This window comes from Biomphalaria glabrata, chromosome 13 (genome assembly GCF_947242115.1).
Source record: "Biomphalaria glabrata chromosome 13, xgBioGlab47.1, whole genome shotgun sequence".
Classification (NCBI taxonomy): Eukaryota; Metazoa; Mollusca; class Gastropoda; family Planorbidae; genus Biomphalaria; species Biomphalaria glabrata.
In genome coordinates this window covers 3,256,378-3,278,006 of record NC_074723.1, presented here as the reverse complement: position 1 = coordinate 3,278,006, position 21,629 = coordinate 3,256,378, and the positions used below count along the sequence as shown (strand labels likewise).

The 21,629-nt window shown below is 35.6% G+C and overlaps 1 protein-coding gene across 1 annotated transcript in view; it reads left to right on the top strand.

Annotated features, from left to right (window-relative positions):
* LOC106076448 (uncharacterized) overlaps nucleotides 1–20,162 on the top strand; it is a 39,580-nt gene extending 19,418 nt beyond the window's left edge. The window contains exons 10-17 of the mRNA XM_056008889.1: nucleotides 447–531; nucleotides 5,785–5,856; nucleotides 6,274–6,372; nucleotides 15,144–15,197; nucleotides 15,292–15,396; nucleotides 18,463–18,558; nucleotides 19,148–19,310; nucleotides 19,787–20,162. Of these exons, the coding sequence (XP_055864864.1) occupies nucleotides 447–531; nucleotides 5,785–5,856; nucleotides 6,274–6,372; nucleotides 15,144–15,197; nucleotides 15,292–15,396; nucleotides 18,463–18,558; nucleotides 19,148–19,310; nucleotides 19,787–19,794 (682 nt within the window). The 3' untranslated portion in view covers nucleotides 19,795–20,162. The remainder of the gene's footprint in view (nucleotides 1–446; nucleotides 532–5,784; nucleotides 5,857–6,273; nucleotides 6,373–15,143; nucleotides 15,198–15,291; nucleotides 15,397–18,462; nucleotides 18,559–19,147; nucleotides 19,311–19,786) is intronic.
* Nucleotides 20,163–21,629: the final 1,467 nt, after the last annotated feature.

The window sequence follows — 21,629 nt, the reverse complement described above, 5'->3', positions numbered from 1 at the left end:
CAGAGTCTCCTTTGTTTCTAACTGTTGGTGTTAACTTTAAAGAGCTTAATGTTACGTGCGTATACATCAGTATACCTTAAATGTGGGTGACCTGTAACTCTCCTACCTTCTATTAGAGCACCAGACAAAATGTTTTGTGGGAGTCGACACTTGTGGCATTCAGATTGGCAGCTATGCAGATCAATAAATAGTCGAATGGGTAGATAAAGAGATAGTTATGATTTATAGATAGAAAGATAAATTGAAATAGACTAATATGAAGATAAACAGAAATTGAATAGTTGTAGATAGATAGCTGAATAACAAGACAGACAGACAGAGAGAGAGAAAGGAGAGAGAGAGAGAGAGAGAGAACGAGAGGGAAAGAGAGAGAGAGAGAGACAGAGAGAGAGAGAGAGAGAGATGCATACTTATTTAAATAATTTAAGGCCTACTTATTCTTCCAGAGAACGTCGACAAAAGATGAAAATTGTGCCAAAAGTCAAAACAGAATATGAACGTGTAGTACAAGTAGGCCACAGATTTATGAATGTAAGTGATTCAACCTGAGAACATGTCATTCTTTGTCTAGAGCGTTAGATACTTGAATGAAGTTTAATACAGTCGAATCTTTGTCCGTAAGATAGTATTGTTACGTTGAAACCCTAACACCAAATGCATAAAACAATCGTAAACAAGCTACAAGCAATTAAATGTCGTCTCTAAATGTCGTGACTAAATGCCGTGACTAAATGCCGTGACTAAATATCGTCTCTAAATGTCGTGGCTAAATGTCGTGGCTAAATGTCGTGGCTAAATGGCGTTACTAAATGTCGTCACTAAATGTCGTCTCTAAATGTCGTCACTAAATGTCGTCTCTAAATGTCGTCACTAAATGTCGCGGCTAAATGTCGTGGCCAAATATCGTCTCTAAATGTCGTGGTTAAATGTCGTCACTAAATGTCGTCACTAAATGTCGTCACTAAATGTCGTAACTAAATGCCGTCTCTAAATGGCGTTACTAAATGTCGTGGCTAAATGTCGTGGCTAAATGCCGTAACTAAATGCCGTCTCTAAATGTCGTCTTTAAATGACGTTACTAATTGTCGTCTCTAAATGTCGTCTCTAAATGTCATCTCTAAATGTCGTCTCTAAATGTCGTCACTAAATGTCGTCTCTAAATGTCGCCTCTAAATGCCGTAACTAAATGCCGTCTCTAAATGGCGTTACTAAATGTCGTGGCTAAATGTCGTGGCTAAATGTCGTGGCTAAATGCCGTAACTAAATGCCGTCTCTAAATGTCGTCTTTAAACGACGTTACTAATTGTCGTCTCTAAATGTCGTCTCTAAATGTCATCTCTAAATGTCGTCTCTAAATGTTGTCTCTAAATGTCGTCTTTAAATGTCGTCACTAAATGGCGTCACTAAATGCCGCCTCTAAATGTCGTCTCTAAATGTCGCCTCTAAATGTCGTCTCTAAATGTCGTCTCCAAATGTCGTCTCTAAATGTCGTGGCTAAATGTCGTGACTAAATGCTGTCTCTAAATGTCGTTACTAAATGTCGTCACTAAATGTCGTCTCTAAATGGCGTCTCTAAATGGCGTTACTAAATGTTGTCAATAAATACTGTCTCTAAATGTCATCTCTAAATGTTGTTACTAAATGTCGTCTCTAAATGTCGTCTCTAAATGTCGTGACTAAATGTCGTGTTCTAAGTCTTTCAACGAAAGTGCGTCTCTAGACTAAAGTGCCTTAAAACGCATATATTAAACTGGTTCATTTCTCTTTAACTACACTGGGGAGAGTGGTAATGGGCCTAGGTACTCCAAAACCTATACAATGCTTCCAATGGAAATGTCCTTAAATAGGAACTGATAAGTCTGTTAATGCTCTAGCGTTACGTTGGAGCTCAAAGATGTGAGTAAACAGGTGCAGGCGTATTGATTTCTAAATGCCGAAATCAAATCAAACTTGAACAGGCTTCTTTAATTAAGACAAAGCTGAATGTAAATCTTATTGACACAACTTTCTACTTCAACGTAGATGTATGTATATTATGTATGTATATTATGTACATATTATTTTTGTATATACAAGCACGAAAGAAATAATGGTAAATAAACAAGACATAACTCACAGTTACTGTCGAAATAAGAGTATTTAGTAATTCGTACCTGGCCTTGTTCTCTCTATATATAGAGAAGCTGAAATAATACAAATGTTTACTAGCTTTCTTACTTTTTCTGTTTGGCTTTCTTTCTTTTTCTCTTATTCTTTCTTTCTTGATTATATCTTTTGTTTTTCTCTTTCTATCTTTCTTTATCTCTTTCTTTACTTTTTTTTTTCTGCTATATATTTTTTGTTCTTGCTCTCTGTGTGTCTCACCTTCTATTACATTTCCTCTATTCTTTGCTCTTTCTTTATCTAGAACGTATTCTCTCTTCCTTTCTTCCTGTTTTCTTTCTATTTATTTATCTTGCTTCCATTCTTTTTAAATTTATTTTTTAACAAGTTGTCTTTTATTCTGCACCGCTTAAGGCAGTGATGGGCAAACCTTTTTTTTTTTAAAGAGCGGGCCAAAAAGTTAATGGAAAAATTTGGCGTCCCATGATAATTTTTTTTTTTACAGAAAAATTCCAAAATTTAGTATTAGATTTAAGGATATAAAAATTAAACTTATGCCATGCATAAAGATACAATTGTTTTGATAACATTTAATCATAATTTGGTTGAGAAATTTTCGGCGTATTTTTTCTCTCCCCCCCCCCCGCAAAAAATTCTTATGTGTGTGTGTGCGTGTTGTGTGTGTACATAATTAATCCCTTCATTCTTTCGGAAGACGTTTATAGTATCCTAGAATATGTTGTATCCTAGAATACGTTGTATCCTAGAATAGGTTCTTCTTGGAGTTAGTGGAAATAGTGTAGACTCCCCGCCGCCATGCACTATAGGTTGTACCCTAGAATAGTTTCTTCCTGGAGTTAGTGGAAATAGTGTAGACTCCCCGCCGCCATGCACTATAGGTTGTACCCTAGAATAGTTTCTTCCTGGAGTTAGTGGAAATAGTGTAGACTCCCCGCCGCCATGCACTATAGGTTGTACCCTAGAATAGTTTCTTCCTGGAGTTAGTGGAAACAGTGTAGTCTCCCTGCCGCCATGCACTATAGGTTGTACCCTAGAATAGTTTCTTCCTGGAGTTAGTGGAAATAGTGTAGACTCCCCGCCGCCATGCACTATAGGTTGTACCCTAGAATAGTTTCTTCCTGGAGTTAGTGGAAACAGTGTAGTCTCCCTGCCGCCATGCACTATAGGTTGTACCCTAGAATAGTTTCTTCCTGGAGTTAGTGGAAATAGTGTAGACTCCCCGCCGCCATGCACTATAGGTTGTACCCTAGAATAGTTTCTTCCTGGAGTTAGTGGAAATAGTGTAGACTCCCCGCCGCCATGCACTATAGGTTGTATCCTAGAATAGTTTCTTCCTGGAGTTAGTGGAAACAGTGTAGTCTCCCTGCCGCCAAGCACTATTTCCGGAGTGAAAAGCAACCAAAATGCATATTCTGAGGTATCCACAGCGCATTATCCTGCTATTAAAAAGTTTTATTTCTAAAACCTTATGTGCTATTCTTCGTTCGGCGCATTGGGAGGCACAAAAAAACTTTCACTGGCAATGTCTGAAGCCTCTTCCCACCTACTCTGAGGACCTCCATGAAAGGGTAGCGTCAAATTGTACTAGGATGTCCCTGTTTGCGCTTTCCTCGTAATGGCAACTCTTATTATGCGTAATTTATTTTGTCGGAGAACATGTCCCGCAAAACCTCATGCGACGCTCTGTCAAAACATTATTAAGCGGTCGACTCCCTGTTCGGCGTAGGATTTCCTTGATTAAGACCCGATCTCTATAGATACTCCTAAAATCAGTCTTAGCCATTGTTGTACTTAATAATAACAATACCATGTTACATTCAAAGCTTTATTTCACTGAATGACAAACAACTACACACATAGAAAAGTTCACAACACGGACTACGAAATACGGTCAGCACACAGGTTAACAAAGGGAAACAAACACTGAGGGGGGCGACAATCCAAATAAGCAAATTCACGACAGCCATCTTTGTTGAGGCACATTTAGACTTTTTCAACTTCGCCAGATGACTATTCACTGCACTTTATTGAGGGAGCCCAGCCAGCCACTCATAGAAATGTGTAACCTCTATGGCTACTCGCTTGGAATTAGGTGACTGTAGTTTGCATTAGATTTTATATCAAAAAGGGAGGTTTTGTCGTCAAAATCATTTGGGGGGGGGGGACTAAAAAATCTGTGGAGTTTTTTTTGTTTTTAATTCATTCAAAATCACATTAGCTACGGTCATAGAACTTGTTTCTTTTTTATATTGAAGAGGTACTTTATTTTTAGCTTCAAACGCCACTGGAGGGGGGTTAAAACTAAAAACTCCCTATGGCTACGATTATAGCATTTTGAGTGTGTAATTTTTTTTTTATATTCAAGAGGTATTTTTTAGCTTCAAACCCCGCTGGAGGAGGGTTTAAGCTCAAAACCCCCTTTGGCTACGATCATAGCATTTTGAGTGTGCAATTTGCTTTTTTATATTGAAGAGGTGGTTTTTAGCTATAAACCCCGCTTGAGTTGGGGGGAGGGGGGGGGGTTAAACACAAATCATTCTTGGCTACGCTCATAGAATCTGATGACTGATGTATGGATAGTCTTATATTGAAGAAGGGCTTTAATCGTAAATTTCGGAGGGGGTTTTAAAATCAAAATTTTCCTTAGCTTTTCTAAATTGCGTTCTTTTTTTTCCAGTATTGTTTGTCACAGATTACATTATAGAATTGTTTGTACATTTCACTTTTGAAAGTAATATAAACCCTCGACATGAGTCTCGGGATTTAATCCTCAAATTTAGACACTTGACATTCAAGTCAGGATTTACCCAAGGGACGTAATTAGTATGTTTAAAATCTATTGGTTGATTTGAATTTAAACAAAGACATTTTTGAAAAGAGTTAGCGCCAGAGAATTGGCGGTAGTAAGAAGGTAAAGTCAGTCGATAAAATAATGTCCTTGTAGTCAGTCACGTTTCTAAGAGCTCTGTTTGGAAAACCTTTGTAATATGCTCATTGATTTGTAATTTGTACATAACTGTACTTACGTTGTATTTAATAAAGTTCCAGAGTTTTGTTTTATCAAAGAATCGTCAATTGTAATTCTAGATCTTCAATTTTGTCAACTATTGAATTCTAGTAAAATCCCCGGCATGACAACGCATCATACCATCAAAATGTTGTCACATGTTTTATAGAAGAGGGGGATTTGACTGCAAAACCCCCTGGTAGGGAGTTTTAAACTCAAAACCCCCTTGGCTGCGCTGGGGCAAGTGATGGTTTAGTATTAAAGTCTCACCTAAAATAAATATAATGAAGCAATAAATCAGTCACTTGTACAGAGAATAAACACCAAACCAAAAGTCACTTGTTTGATGACAATTTAATGTTCACTAAAATTGTATTCACTGCACTTGTGCGAATTTCATATCAGCAGACGCAGCAAGTATTGAATCATGCCAATAAAAGTTAATACGTTTCAACTCGTATTAAAAGCTCGAATTTTCAAATTATGAGTAAAAATTTTCATTTTTATTTTTTTTTAACAAAACATGTCGCAAGCCGGATTTTTCCGTGGGCAGGAGTTGGCTCGCGGGCCTTAGTTTGCCCATCACTTACCTTTAGGCCTTTACTTTTTTGTTTCAGTTCAATCAATAACTTACTTCCATTTTCTCTTTTCAGATGTTAAAAAAATATAACTTATTGGACAAAGAAATCATTAGTAAGACTGAATTAGCAAGAGCTCTACAAGATGTAAGACGGTTGAACCTAACTATTAGAAAACTTGTGGATCTTAGAAATATTCCATTAAGTTTTATATTAATTAATTTAATTGTGATATTTAAAAAGGCTACAAAGACAGTTTGTGTGGACACACAAACTCAAAATCGGCCCCCGAAGTGGTCCATCTAGAGACACATGGGCAGATCTAGACATTGGTAGTAGTAGCCGTTGCATTAGAACTTTGAATGATCTAAAATATCATGATGTCCGATTTTCATTATCTCTTCTAGTTTCTGAGATCTAAACGGGACAGACGGACAGACAGGCCACACAAAACCAATAGCGTCTTTCGGGGTCCGCTAAAAAAAAGTGAACTCATAGGTTTTAATATTTTAGGTATTAATTTCACTTATTAGGCTACATGACCATGTATTTATTCTCTTCTAGAAAGATGTCTTCTCTGAAGAGGATTTCGCTTTGTTGTTTGGGACTGGAGTTGATGTGGAGAAGGTCTTCAGTGTCCTCGACCAAGACGGCAACGGAATGGTGAGTGTCACAGCAGCGCTGGCCTTAGGCATAGGCAAACTAGACAGCCGCCTAGGGCCTCCGATCGACTGGAGCCTCGCACAGGAGAAAACATGGATAAGATATTAAATATAGCATAAATCTAAGTCTCTACTATATTCAAGAATTATTGGTTAATGTTTAGGTCTGTTTGCTATCCTTCATATGTTAGAAGACTTTTGTTTGTTTTATTTGGTGAAAAGTTATTTCTAGTTTTCATGATCATGAATCGTCCATGAAGCACAACCGTGCTATCGGGGCTATATGAATTGAACTTAATTGTTAATTTAGATACAGCAAGTTTTTTTTATTAATTTTTGCCTATTTTTCGGTCTTATTATTTTTTTTTTTGCTTTTCTATTTCATTTGGGACCACCCTGCTCGCTTCGCCTAGGAAGTACTCTATTCGCTTCGCCTAGGAAGTACCCTATTCGCTTTGCCTAGGAAGTACCCCATTAGCTTCGCCTAGGAAGTACCCTATTAGCTTTGCCTAGGAAGTACGCTATTAGCTTTGCCTAGGAAGTACCCTATTCGCTTTGCTTAGGAAGTACCCTATTCGCTTCACCTAGGAAGTACCCTATTCGCTTTGCCTAGGAAGTACCCTATTCGCTTTGCCTAGGAAGTACCCCATTAGCTTCGCCTAGGAAGTACCCTATTAGCTTTGCCTAGGAAGTACCCCATTAGCTTCGCCTAGGAAGTACCCTATTAGCTTTGCCTAGGAAGTACGCTATTAGCTTTGCCTAGGAAGTACCCTATTCGCTTTGCTTAGGAAGTACCCTATTCGCTTCACCTAGGAAGTACCCTATTCGCTTTGCTTAGGAAGTACCCTATTCGCTTTGCCTAGGAAGTACCCTATTCGCTTTGCCTAGGAAGTACCCCATTAGCTTCGCCTAGGAAGTACCCTATTAGCTTTGCCTAGGAAGTACCCCATTAGCTTCGCCTAGGAAGTACCCTATTAGCTTTGCCTAGGAAGTACGCTATTAGCTTTGCCTAGGAAGTACCCTATTCGCTTTGCTTAGGAAGTACCCTATTCGCTTCACCTAGGAAGTACCCTATTCGCTTTGCCTAGGAAGTACCCTATTCGCTTTGCCTAGTAAGTACCCCATTAGCTTCGCCTAGGAAGTACTTTATTCGCTTTGCCTAGGAAGTACCTGTCACCGTTTGATTTTATATGTTATGAATGTGGCTGTGGTTATCAATGTAGGCGTGGTAGTGACATTGGGTTCTTGTTACAAATCACAGAATAATGAAACGACGCTGGGTGTAGCAGACACAATAAGTTTAATATAACACCACATAGTGAATACACCATACAATTCGACCCAGGAATGGTCAGTATTAATCCAACAGTAATATACGAATATCACAACTTAGTACTTATTCTATAACCAACTACTTTAAACATCTAACTCTACTGCTTATATCTTAAGTGACTCAATACAAGTGCTTGCTACAAGATCTCTATGTGGACTGACTGCCTTTAACTCTCTGGTTCACCTAAGGTCAAAAGTGTTCACCTTAGTGCAACATGGGTTGTGAATAAGATTCACAATATGGAATTAACATACACAATACAGAATTAGGGTTTCTACTCTATGGCACCAACTTTGAGGTGGTGACATTACCTATCACCCCCCTTTTGAAAAAAATTTTGAAGAAATTTTTTTCAGCTTGACGACATAATTATCATAAGTAGGATCAATTGGAATTCTTGGGGTCTATGAAATGTTCAATTGCTGAGTTCAAATAGAACTACAAACTTGAAATAAAATATATAATATGAAAGTGTTACACAAAATATTTGCTGAATCAAAAAAAATTCATACAAGGGCAAAATTCTCTAATTCATCATATTCTTGTAAGGCAATTCAAATAATTCTCTGAGTCAAATACTTAACATCCCAAATAATTCTTTACATGTAGTTCTAATATATACATCAATATTCAAATGTGTTCAATATTTACAAGTCTTTTTCATAATAATATGTGCAAAGTGTGACGAAAATTTCAATGACAATCTCCTATGTCACAATGTGAAAAATTAATACAAGTTTTTTATTCACAATATCTATTTATAAAAAAATCTTTGACACTATAGAAATGTTAGAAGTCTGATTTTTAACACCAATAATACAATATGTACAAATCATGTAGAAAATGTTACAAGTAAGTCTCAATATGTAAGTGATAAGTATAGAAAAAATTCAAAATATGTGTCAAAATTCAAGATCAAATTGATTAATGATCATTGTTACAAATTCAATGTATCCATTTACTTCAATATGAGGTTTGACATCTCCATAAAAAATTGTTGTGCATTAATATTACACAAGTAAATATGTATAATTCAAGTATCAAAATATTGGATCGAAAGTATGAACATCAAATCAAAATAATAAGTATCCTTCATAGTGCTTGTTACATGCACCTTATGTTTCAATTAAGTATTTCTCCATATGACAGTTCAAATAATTTGTAGCTAGTAATGGCAAAAGTTTAATGTTACATTGTTTATCAAATAATTATTGAGTACAAAGTTCAAAAAAATCTTTGTCAAAAAAAGCTTCAACTGAGAAAATGTGTCAGTTGTGATACAATCTTTGAGTTTACATTAATTTGTTAAAGCATATACATACAAGCATAACATCCTACTAGTTTAGTTGTATTTATTTTAATCTGTTGTGAAAAAAAATGCAAGTCCAATTTAAAAAATAATATCAAGTGTCTCTTTCAGTACTTGAAATATCAAAAAGTTTGTACAACAATCTTCTTGTTTACATCAATGATTGTTACAAAAAATATAGTCCATAAGAATAGTTTGACAAAAATGTTTTCAAAAAAATACAAGTGTATGTCAATATTTGATTACACTAATTGACATTGAATAAATAAGTTACATTATGAATCAATCTCCTTTTTCAATAGTATTGAAAAATGTGACTAAGTTATATAATTGTGATAAATGACATAGTAAAAAAATTCCAATCTTGTTTACAATAGCTGTGGAAAAAAATTTTGTCCAAGTTGTTCTCAATACAATGAGAAAAATAATGTTTACATTGTATGGAAAAAAAATTAAGCTAGGTACTGAATAAGTTGGGAAAAAAATTCAATGTTTGTTTACATTGAGTACAAAAATGTTATTCTTGTTGACAAAAGAATGTGAAAAAAAATTGTTGGTTACAATGTAGTAATCAAATTCCAAAGTTTGTTTACAAATAGAGTTTTTTAAAAAATGAAGTCTTAGTTCTAGTTCAATGTTTAAAAATAGTACTCAATGTTTACAAAATAATGCTCAATGTTTACAACATAATGCTCAATGTTTACCAGATGCGATGTATTAAGTCAACAACACTGATGTTAATTGTGAGTCCCTTAATTGGTGTTCCGTATATTTTATGTAATAACTCTTTGTAATGGCCAAAGTTTTTTATTTGTACCCACATTGACTCTCCAAGTTCTGGATGTTTCCAAACTTTTTTATATCCAAAATCACAAGTTATTTCTTGTACTATTTGAAAAATTTCTTTCTGGAAATCACAATCAGACAGGTCATAAAACCATATTGTTTTATGTATTACTGGCTTTTGATGCACTTTAACTTTTGGATAAGATCCAATAATTACTGGACTGATAGTATTTTCAAGTATTACAACTTTTATTTTCCCTTTTATAAATGGTGATTTGATTTCAGCAATGGCAGTTTTACATTCTATCTTTCTAGAGTTTGGTAAGGTTACAATGGCTATATCATTCAAATAATCTTCTTTTTCTACTAAATTGGGCTCTACAAAAGTGATTGTGGATTCTTCATCAACTATGCATACAACATCCTGATAATTGACTTCTAGATCATATACTTCTATCTGTTTGCTGTTTTTAAATGTCAAGGCTAATATCTCTTCGCTCTTCTGTTATTATTATTTTAGGTGAGCTAGTGTTAATGTCATTTTGTATTTCTTGTTTTTTAGCTTTATCTTTATCATCTATTTGTATTTCATCTGTTTGTATTTCACTATCATTTGTTTGTGTGTTAATTGTTTGGCAATCTTTATTTAGTTTAGATGCTTCTGTTAGCAAATGAGTTTGACATTCTACATCTATTTTATTTGCATTTGTAATTGACTGATTATCTTTAGTTGCTTCATGTATACTGACATTGTTGTAATCATGTGAATTAGTAGTTGATGCTAACTCAATGTTTTCTTGATTTACACTATTGGCCCATATTACTAAGGCTTCTTCTGACAGTTCAACTATATTCTCTATGTTCCCTATAATTAGTTCTTCAGCTGGGTTGTTCATTACTATGGCTTTATATTGACCAGTGAACCATGGTGATTCAATGAAAACTAATGCTGTTTCACATTCTTCCCATAAGTCTTTATTTGCATAAGTCAGTGTGACCTTGTCTTTTAGGATCTGTTCAGGTTTTACTAGTGATTTCTTCACAATGATTGAGGTGCAGCCGCTGTCACGTAATGCATATACCTTAATGCCATCCACATAGGCAGGATACACTTTTAATTTGGCTACCTTTGTCTGTATATATGCTACTGTTTCATATTCTATTGGTGTTTCAGTTGCTACAGCTGCTATATTTTGTCTAGTGTAATTGTTATTGTGGTAAGTATGTTGTCTATCTTGAAATTGATCTCTTCTAGACATTCTGTTGTTTTGCCATCTTCTGTTTGTTTGATGTGATCTACTGTTAGTTGGACTGTAGCTTTGCCATGTTCTTCTGTTATATTGTTGTTGATAGGATCTATTATAGTTAGGACTGAAGCTCTGGAAAGTTCTGTTATCTCTTCCATATTTATGGTTTCTATTTACATATTGCTGTTTTTCTGATGCCATTCTCTTTCTGCACTCTGCTTTGGTGTGACCCAATATGCCACAGAAAAAACATTGTATGCTCTTGGCATATTTAAATTTATTTGTAGTTCTTGGATGGTTTTCTGTCACTGTTGCAGCTACATTGTATAATTCCCTTTTGTCAATGGTGATGTTTGGGTGGGAGTCCTTGTATGTTGTTAAGTTTGATATCAATTCAGCTTCATTTTTTATTTTTCTCTCCTTCAGGAATGAGAATGCTGCATCTGTAACATTAATTAGCACATTCTCAATGAGAAAAAAATCTAAGATCTGTTTGGGGTCATCTAAGTTGCAGTTTGCGAGTTGTAGCCACTTTGTCATGTTCTGGCGCATGTCATGTATTGTTCTTTTTAAATCTGTATTCTTTGCTAGTTTTATTTCCCTAAAAAGTTTTCGATAGTGCTCCTCCGTTTTGCCAAAATGTTCAATTAGTCTTTGTTTTACTGTGTTGTAGTCTTTTCTTTGCTCCATAGTTAGTGTGTCGATGATGTTTAGTGGTTCACCTCTTAGGTTAGCTAGCAGTTGTTGAGCCATTTGTGCACTATTCATATTTGCTGTTTGACAGATGTATTCAAATTGAATAATGAAATTTTCCAATGTGTCTTCTTTTGGATCAAAGTTCCTAAATTTGCTATGATACTGATGATGAGATGAAGTTTGACTTGCTGAATTGTCTTTATTTTCTTTTGCTAGTTTTGCCATTTTTTCTTCATGTTCTTTTAATTTTATTTCATGCTGGCGTTCTTTTTCTTTCTCTAAGTTTTCTTGTTCTTTCTCTCTCAGTCTTCTTTCATGTAGCCTTTCTTCCCGTTGCTTGTCTTTTTCTACTCTAATTCTATCTATTTCAATTTTAATGAATGCAGCTCTATCATCTTCTTTTAACTTTAGTTTATCCACTATCTCTATTAGTTTTTCATACTCAGCCATTTTCAAAGATTCAAATTAGTAATATAGTTAATTAATAGATATGTGTACACTAGGTAGTTGTAAATGAATATTGTACGATAAATAATTATTATAGCTCAAATAGTAATTGCAGGTAATAGTAGATATATTTTTTGTGCGAAACAATTGAGGTTATGAGGTATCTTAAGTTATTCTTGGTACTTTGTCTAGTTCGTAATGTAATACTTTACTGATCAATTATGTGATTATGTATTTCTAGTATCTCCCCTTGCAATGTAAAAGTTTATTGCAACAAGTAATTCACAATTATGTGAGCCTTATTAGTCTGATAAATAGTGATCAATGTATCAATAGTATCAAAATAGTTCAATGTGCTCAAAGTATATATTATATACAATCAATCTTGTCACAATCTCAAATCAAAATATATCCCATAGTGTATCAAGTGTGTAGTGTAGTGTTGATAATAAAAAAATAGGTTGAAATAAGAAGTAAAATAAATATCTATATTAATAAGTAATTAATTAGACAAACATAAATACACTATAGATACTAAACAGTCTGCTTTAAAGAGACATTACAAGATAGTAGAAATAGTAGACAAAAGAATTACAATGAGAAATAACTATGACGCAAAAGAAAATTCAACAGATGTAAACAAGACAATATCAATACAAGAGTTTAACAATATGATAGATACTTGACGAAATACAAACTTGACTAATACAGCTATACGATCAAGTATTTACTTTATCTAAAGAGTCCCTACCAATACCTGGATGCTGATTTTGAAAAAAAATATAAATGCTCAGACTCAATAGATAATGAAATTTAGTCCCTACAGGTCAGGTGTATATATAAATACAGATGTAAACAATGAAAAAAATTGTGGTGTAGTTCAAAGAGAACTAATCAATATTCATTAATACTAAAGGGTAATTAAAGTTACTTCCCTTAAATATTCACTTGATGCTTGACTTGTACATAAAGTTCCGGTGATGCTCCACATAAAATATGTCCACAGTACAGTTCATAAGTAATCCACTTGCTAATTCCACAGCACAACGGTACAGTTCATAAGTAATCCACTTGTTAAATCCACAGCACAATGGTACAGTTCATAAGTAATCCACTTGTTAAATCCACAGTACAATGTTACAGTTCATAAGTAATCCACTTGTTAAATTCACAGTACAATGGTACAGTTCATAAGTAATCCACTTGTTAAATCCACAGTAGAATAGTACAGTTCATAAGTAATCCACTTGTTAAATCCACAGTACAACGGTAAAAGATACGGTACTTAAGTTCTTGAAAAATAGTAATCCAATAAATACTTCAGATGTTTGACAGGTAATCCATTTTCATACAGTTGCTGAAACAAATATAAATAACTAAAAATGACCATAGGTAGTGACGACAAGAGAGGTCTAAGAGTGAGAGCGCTCTCTTATTAAATGTGCTGTTAGACAGCGACAATAGGAGTGTGTCATTAGAATTATGACGAGCACTCGATGTAGATGATTCTTGAATATGTCAGCTACTTCGACTGACCATATATCAGCTGTCTTCAAACGATGACTTGGATGACTTGTAGTACTAGATTTTCACCCACACCGGTTGTAGTATCACGGTTGTCTAGTTTCACCCACACAGGTTGTAAGATCAGGGTTGTCTAGTTTCACCCACACAGGTTGTAAGATCAGGGTTGTCTAGTTTCGTCCACGCAGGTTGTCTCAGCATATCATGTTAAAGTGACTTTGAACAATGCTGTCATAAATGTCGTTTTCGGCCGCTTCTGACACCAAGAATGTCACCGTGTTTATTTTATATGTTATGAATGTGGCTGTGGTTATCAATGTAGGCGTGGTAGTGACATTGGGTTCTTGTTACAAATCACAGAATAATGAAACGACGCTGGGTGTAGCAGACACAATAAGTTTAATATAACACCACATAGTGAATACACCATACAATTCGACCCAGGAATGGTCAGTATTAATCCAACAGTAATATACGAATATCACAACTTAGTACTTATTCTATAACCAACTACTTTAAACATCTAACTCTACTGCTTATATCTTAAGTGACTCAATACAAGTGCTTGCTACAAGATCTCTATGTGGACTGACTGCCTTTAACTCTCTGGTTCACCTAAGGTCAAAAGTGTTCACCTTAGTGCAACATGGGTTGTGAATAAGATTCACAATATGGAATTAACATACACAATACAGAATTAGGGTTTCTACTCTATGGCACCAACTTTGAGGTGGTGACAGTACCCTATTAGCTTCGCCTAGGAAGTACTCTATTCGCTTCGCCTAGGAAGTACCCTATTCGCTTAGCCTAGGAAGTACCCCATTAGCTTCGTCTAGGAAGTACTTTATTCGCTTTGCCTAGGAAATACCCTATTAGCTTCGCCTAGGAAGTACTCTATTCGCTTCGCCTAGGAAGTACCCTGTTTGCTTTGCCTAGGAAATACTCTATTCGCTTGCCTAGGAAGTACCCTATTAGCTTCGCCTATGGCCTCCAAATACCTAACGCCGGCCCTGTTCACAGTAACTGATGGAATATACATTTTTTTTTGAGAGACATTCAAGTTCACATACCCACTCATGTGAATTTAACGACTGCTTGGGTGTCAGCTGGGGATCTTTTAAGACGTTATTGGGCGTTTTGTTGCAAAAAATAGATCTGAATGGTAATGATTGGCTTTAGCCGGTGGGGAAAAAATGGACTGACAACTTGTGGTCTAATTCAAAGTTTTCCCTTTGATACAATCAAAACTGTGACTAGCAATCAGGTGCAACAAATTTTTATTTACTTTGCTTAATTTCCTGGAAATCTCGAAAATGCAAAATCGCATAAAAATTAAAAAAACTAACCTCAGAGACGCATAACTAATAAAGCTTTAGTATTTTAATCGATTACTTCCCTTGATTCATTATTTCTAGTACCTTATATTTCAGATTTCTACTCTAGAACTCAGACAGTTTGTTGAGACAATAGGAGTCAGAATACAGGTACATTTTTAGACGAGATATTTTGTCTAAATGTTTAAAAAAATTGCATATAATTTTGAAGACATTGTCATCGAATTATCTTTTTATTTTCTAGACTTTACATGAGAGATACAAGAGACTTGAGGTCAATTCCTTGATGCAATTCTCTTCCACCTTACTCAATACAATCTTGGTGAACTCAACATCCATCTTTGTCAAAGTAAGTGAATTATTCCTTAATTAAATTTAATACACAAACGTCAAAACTACAAAGATTGGCAGTAATGGCTGCCAGGAACATTAAAAATAATTACGTCGGCAACAACTGATGTCCATGGTGTTTCTCTGAACGTAACAGAAGTAAGCTTATTTACATGACGTTAATATACAAGAAGTTTAAATGTTCTCTATATAATAGCCTTGATGAATTAGTTCAATAGTTATTCAAAATTACACAAAACAATTATACTTGAAAAGAGATCAGAACTAAACATATATTCTATGGCCTCCTTCAGTCGCGAGGCGACTATGGATCATCTCACGGAAATGAGATGAATGCCTGGAAATTAGCTGTGGTCGGAACGATGTCGCCCACACACCAGTTCCCCCCCCCTCTCCACGCAGCTGATGTATCCAAAGGAGTGGCAGTGACGATACAGTTTGGGGTCAGTGGCGTCGCAGGTTCTGCCAGAGTGTAGCACTGGGTGCTGCAAACTGCCTTGTGGTCGCCAGCTCCTGATTTTTCCTCAGGGTTGACTCCCGAAGCTTTTCCCATGATTGGGTAGAGCTGCAAGGAAACAGAGGTTTGAATTCAGAGTTTTCTTTCTCTTAGGTGGGTAGCCAGCCCTGACTAACAAGCCCCTCCTGCCCGAAACTTATTGGTTAAGGCGCCAGTTACTCGCCTTTGCCCCTTCTCTGTTAGTGAGAACAGTTCCGCCAGACTCAATATCTGAGGTACACGCGAAGGCCAGGAGTTGGACTGTTTGTCAGAGGCTACTTGAGACGCAAGCCATTAGGAAGCATTTTATAGGTAGTGGAGTGCTTACATCCATTACCACTTCCGACAATGACAACCTTGCGGAACTAAACATATAAATACTTCAATTAACATCCAAAATTTGTCATTAGCGATTTAGCAACTCAATGATCTTCTGGTCAAGTTCTGGAAGTATAAGGCTGTACAAGTCTCAACTCATCAACTGCTTCTCGTGCTAAAATCAATAGTACCTTACATCTTGAGTGACACTGTAGTGACCTAGTTCAGTTAGAGAGTATGTTAGTTTTGTTTGATAAATAAATTGTGCATTGTTTTTAGCGACTGTAAAAGTAGTGACGTAGGCAGACAGGCGAATGACGTAGTAGACTAGGCGAACAAGAAGAACAATATGGCGATAGTTTAGAGAAAGGTTGAATAGTGTTAGAAGGAGGATAAGTCACGTCGGCTAAGTAAAATGTTTGACATGTTTCGGATGTTCCTTCAGAGTTGAAGATAGTTTACTTCTTAGTCCAAACCTGACGAAGGGGGATAGGATCGGGCAGGGTTTGACAGTCCAGCGCGCAGCCAACCGTAGCGACGTGTGAATACCCACTTGTTCTCCCCCCCCCCTCTCTTGTTTTTTTTTGTGGGGTGACAATCCGCAGAAAAAAGAGAGCGATCTTTCCTTTACTTCTTGCATCGTCCAAACTGTTGAGGGAAGAAGAGAATTGTTGCCGCTGTCATGACACTCTGTTAATTGTCTGCCTTCATACGTAAAAGAGGCATGGGTTATCTCCTAGGGTATTTCTTCTTGTAGCTATAATTATCTTCACATATGGTCCGGGAGGTCTATTTTTAGCATCTTTTTAACTTATTCAATTTTACACAATGTTAGTGAATTTATCATCAGTGTATATCAAAGTTTGACTACACATTGTACTTTTCATTATATAATTGTCCTACTTTTAGTTTAGTTTAATGATAATGTGGTATATTCATTCGGATCTAATGCTGTATTGCAGTATGACGATATTTCAAATAAACTTGAAATAAAATATAGTTTTTATGATTATGAATATATTTAGAAATAAGGGAAACAATCAACATTATACATGACATACTTATGATTTTCTAGTTATCCTTCTTCGAAAAATGGAAGAGAAGAGCTTAATATTATCTGCTCCCATAGATCGCAAGGTCGAAAAGAAAAATTGGTTTTTGTGTTGTTGTATTTTTTTTTTAAAATCTTTTTCTGCTTCTTCTATGTAATTGTCATAACAGTTGAGCCTAAGACTCTTGGAACTCTAGGCCTCCATCTGTATATCAGAACAAACTTCTGTCTTCGAAGCAGATTCCAATCATTTTATCCCTATTAAAGATGGCTCTTACCCCAAGACGCTAGTATTAGAAGCGAGGCCAAAGGCCGAGCACACCGGTTGGAATCTCCTCTATTTTCCTTCTCTTTATCACATAAGCCCTGAAAAAGTCCACTATAAAAAAAAACCTGGCCCGTTGGGGAACATGTTTGTTGGGGCTTTCTTCCACTCCCACCGGTGCAATGGATTCTGTCCTTAGGCACCGTAAAGGTGGTTCTTTTTTTCTGCTTCTCCATTGGGGAGAGGTGGCAGTGGACAGATCCACATGGAAAGAGAGCATAAAGAAAGGGTCACAGATTGCAGATGTCATACACAACAGAAGCAGAAAGAAGGGTGAAAATGCAACGGCGCCTGGTGATTACATATGTCCAACCTGCGATCGCAGCTGTGTATCAAGGATTGGCCTCTTTAGTCACACAAGAAGTTGCAAAGGGAAAAGATCGTCTCTCGAGACGTAAAATGCCACAGAGAGGACATAAATCACTAGGCCGAATTCTGAGGCCCTCAAGAAAGGGATGGGGGGCCTTAAGACATAGTTTGTGTAGTTCGCTCTTTTGGACCTTGCAGTCTTGATGTATAGGCCATTTGTTTCTGTTAACCACAACTTAAGAGGGTGTCACATTGCCAGCATAACGACCAACAGCCTTTACATTTCCACAAACTAATGTCAGGTACCCATTACAGCTGGGTTAGCTCAGAAGCGCCATAAAAGATCACAAAGGATAGCTTGCATGTCCGTCCAACACTGAACTATTTACATGTGCGACATACATTTACAACTTACGTAATAGTCAGACAAAGGGAAACTGTCTAAAAACTTAAATTTACCTAAATTTAATAGGAAAAAAATGTAATTGCGTAAAAATTGCAAACAAGTTTGTTTCTTGTGTTGTTTGTTGTTATTCTAAATTTGATGCTGTTGTTCTGTTGACAGCAAAGTGATGCATCCAGAACAGTGGGGATCAATACTGGATACATCGATACACTGGACTTTGTTCTTGAAGACGCAGACGTGGAATTTGTGATACAGGTTTTCACACTTTTGGTTTTCTGATTCTTGTAAATAACAGATTCAAATTTAAAAGACAAAACTAATAAGCAAATATTTTTAAAAAATCGAAAAAAAAAAAAAAAAAAAGAAATTTATCTAAAGGGGAACAACTCCGTTATTGAAAATTTTACTTTCATACAATTTTTTTGCAAAAAGGGGTCGCCGAGTCCAAAAGGTTGTGAACCGCTGGTGTAAGGGAATGTGCTGTTGTTTCATCGTCAATCTCAAAATAACTATATAAGTTTTGAGATGAACATATTTTAAAATGTCCTTTGATAGCTTTCATTGAATGATCATTATGTGGCGAATCCCCCTTAGGCCTTAGAAATGTCATTATATAGCTTATCTCCCTTAGAAATGCCATTATATAGCTTATCTCCCTTAGAAATGCCATTTATATAGCTTATCTCCCTTAGAAATGTCATTATATAGCTTAGCTTATCTCCCTTAGAAATGCCATTATATGGCTTATCTCCCTTAGAAATGTCATTATATAGCTGAGCTCCCTGTCCACCTATAACTCCTGTATTACAGTTTCATCCACACTTTTTTTTTCTTGAAATAACAGCGAGGCTACGAAGCTACAAAAAACTTTCTAAAGTATTACGTTACACAAAAGAAAGCTGACAAGAGGTTAAACTCACAAGTGCCTAGGACGGAGTCGTCAAATACTGAAGAATTAGACAAACACAGCAATAGTGGTCATGTACATTTAGCTGAAATATCTACAGGTAAGTAAGATTCTTTCAATGTAACCGAACCGTTGTTTGGAAGCGCAAGCAAGGGTGAAGTTTTGGTTCTTGAGCTAACCGACACTATGCATTTCTATAGTATAAGCTATATCACTGACAGATTGAACTACTAATTTACGTATCAAGAGATCTCATCAACAGCCGAACGGATTCGCTTGGATTTTTTTGTACAAAGGTTCTTTTTTACCATTTAGGTGCTCGCAAGACATAATTTAACATATACGAAGCCTGAACATGAACTCTATAAATTATTTATATGTACTTTCATGTAGTATTGGATCACCATATAATAACAATAAATATATTGGTGTGAGTTGTCTAGCACAACTAAGAACAGATAACTTAATTTAAAACTGTTTTACTTTGGAGAATGTTTTCAATTCAGCTGTTTCATTCATCTTTAAATACATGTCATTATAATCGGCTTCTAGATTAATCAAATTTCTTTCTTTCAGACCTCTAGGAAAATAAGAAGTCTGAGGACATGCTGTAAGTTCGTCCACCATATGCAAGGGAACCACGGGAAATAACTTATGGCCTACTCAGATCGGAGAGTGGTTGGTATTCTGCTTGCTTGCAATATTGGATGTTGTCTTGAATCATAATTTTAAAATTTAAATTGTTTTTGCTGACTTATAATCTTATATACTTTATAATTAGTACGCATATTTTTATGACTATGATTTCTTAAAAAACATTTCTTTTAGCAGAAATGGAGCACGCCTGCTGATTGTTATAGATTTGTGTGTTTATGGTTTTTTAAAACTATGAATTCAATACGAATGACAAATATGCCATTTAATGAAATAAAAGATGAACTGTTGAAACATTGTTGCCAGGTTTTGTTAAATTTGTATTTGTTGTTTACAGAAATAATTTTTTTCGGGTCACTTTTGACACTTTTCATTTTTTTAAATGTAGTAGATTTAAGTTGATCATTACGATATAAATTTTAAATGTTTTTTTTTTTGCTCAAAATCATGAATTCTATAACAGGACACATTTTTTTGAAACCCGAGGACTAAAAAAGAAAAGAACGATTCTTGCGCAATACTTTTCTTTTTGTTCAAAAGCTTGTGAGTTATTTAATATCATATAAACACTTTTATACGCCCCACTTGTGGGTTACCAACCACTCCCCTGACTTACAAGCACCCCATTACCAGGTCTCTGCAGCTCTTTCTTGACTCTAGAGGCCTACTCCAAGTCTATCGTTTATCTGTAGCCCGCGTTCCCACGCATTGAAGATCAAGCCAGACCTTTTTATTTATTTTTCAATAGCGGAGCTTGCTGCTGGAAATCTAGTTCAATAAGACTTTATGCATATCAAAAGAAAAATAGTTTGGGGTGAACCTCTCCAGTGAGGTCACGTGTGACGTTGAAAAAAAAAAAAAAAGAGGGCGAGGGGAGACAATAAAATATTACGAAATGAACACACACACCAAGAAAAAAGCATGGGTTACCTCCCCTGAAATCCAACCTTTAAAACAGGACGCTGTGTACACACTCTAAAAAGCTTATTCATTTCTGGAGCCCAAAGTCTTTTGAAATAAGTAAAAGTATAATAACCATTTTTTGATTTTTTTTTTTAAGAAAAGCAAACCATAAACTTTTTACAGAACTTGTTTCAATAAGACAATAAGAAGACGTACGATTTTTATATTGAGAACGGTTATGTAGATGTATAAGGTTAAGAGACGGTCTTGCCAAATATATTACGGTTTCCATAGTAACTAAAGACATTGTCTTTCACAAAAATCTGAAGAAGCGTAAGTACCACGGTCGTGTGTGGTGTGAGAAGATCTTCACATGTCTGCAACCAATTCAACATGAAATATGAACTTTTTTTTTGAACATCTTCTAAACAATGTCTGAACAATCTCTGAATAATTTCGATAATACTCCTTCTGAAACTATGAAAATATCCATACTTACCAATTATGCTTTTAGTAATGTTCATCCTTAAACACCACTACCACTAATATTATTAAATATTCTTTGTGATAGGCGGATGGAGTCACTGTTACACTCAGTTTAAAATTTCTTTCATTCTTAAAAGAATTTTAGTTACTGATTACCCAAAGGAAATAAGTCTTCTCCTGAATAATTCTGAAGTTGGTATATTAAGATCTCCAGCTTAAGTTATTGTCTCTGATAAAACCAGTTCTTGTTTTGGTGGATTATAAACATTGATGCATTTCAAGCGTCTATTATTTTTCCCCTGACTCAAGTCTGTGGACACTTTCTTGGCGACCAGAGCATTAGCCACCAATGTAACCAGGACTCGGCAATCCCCAC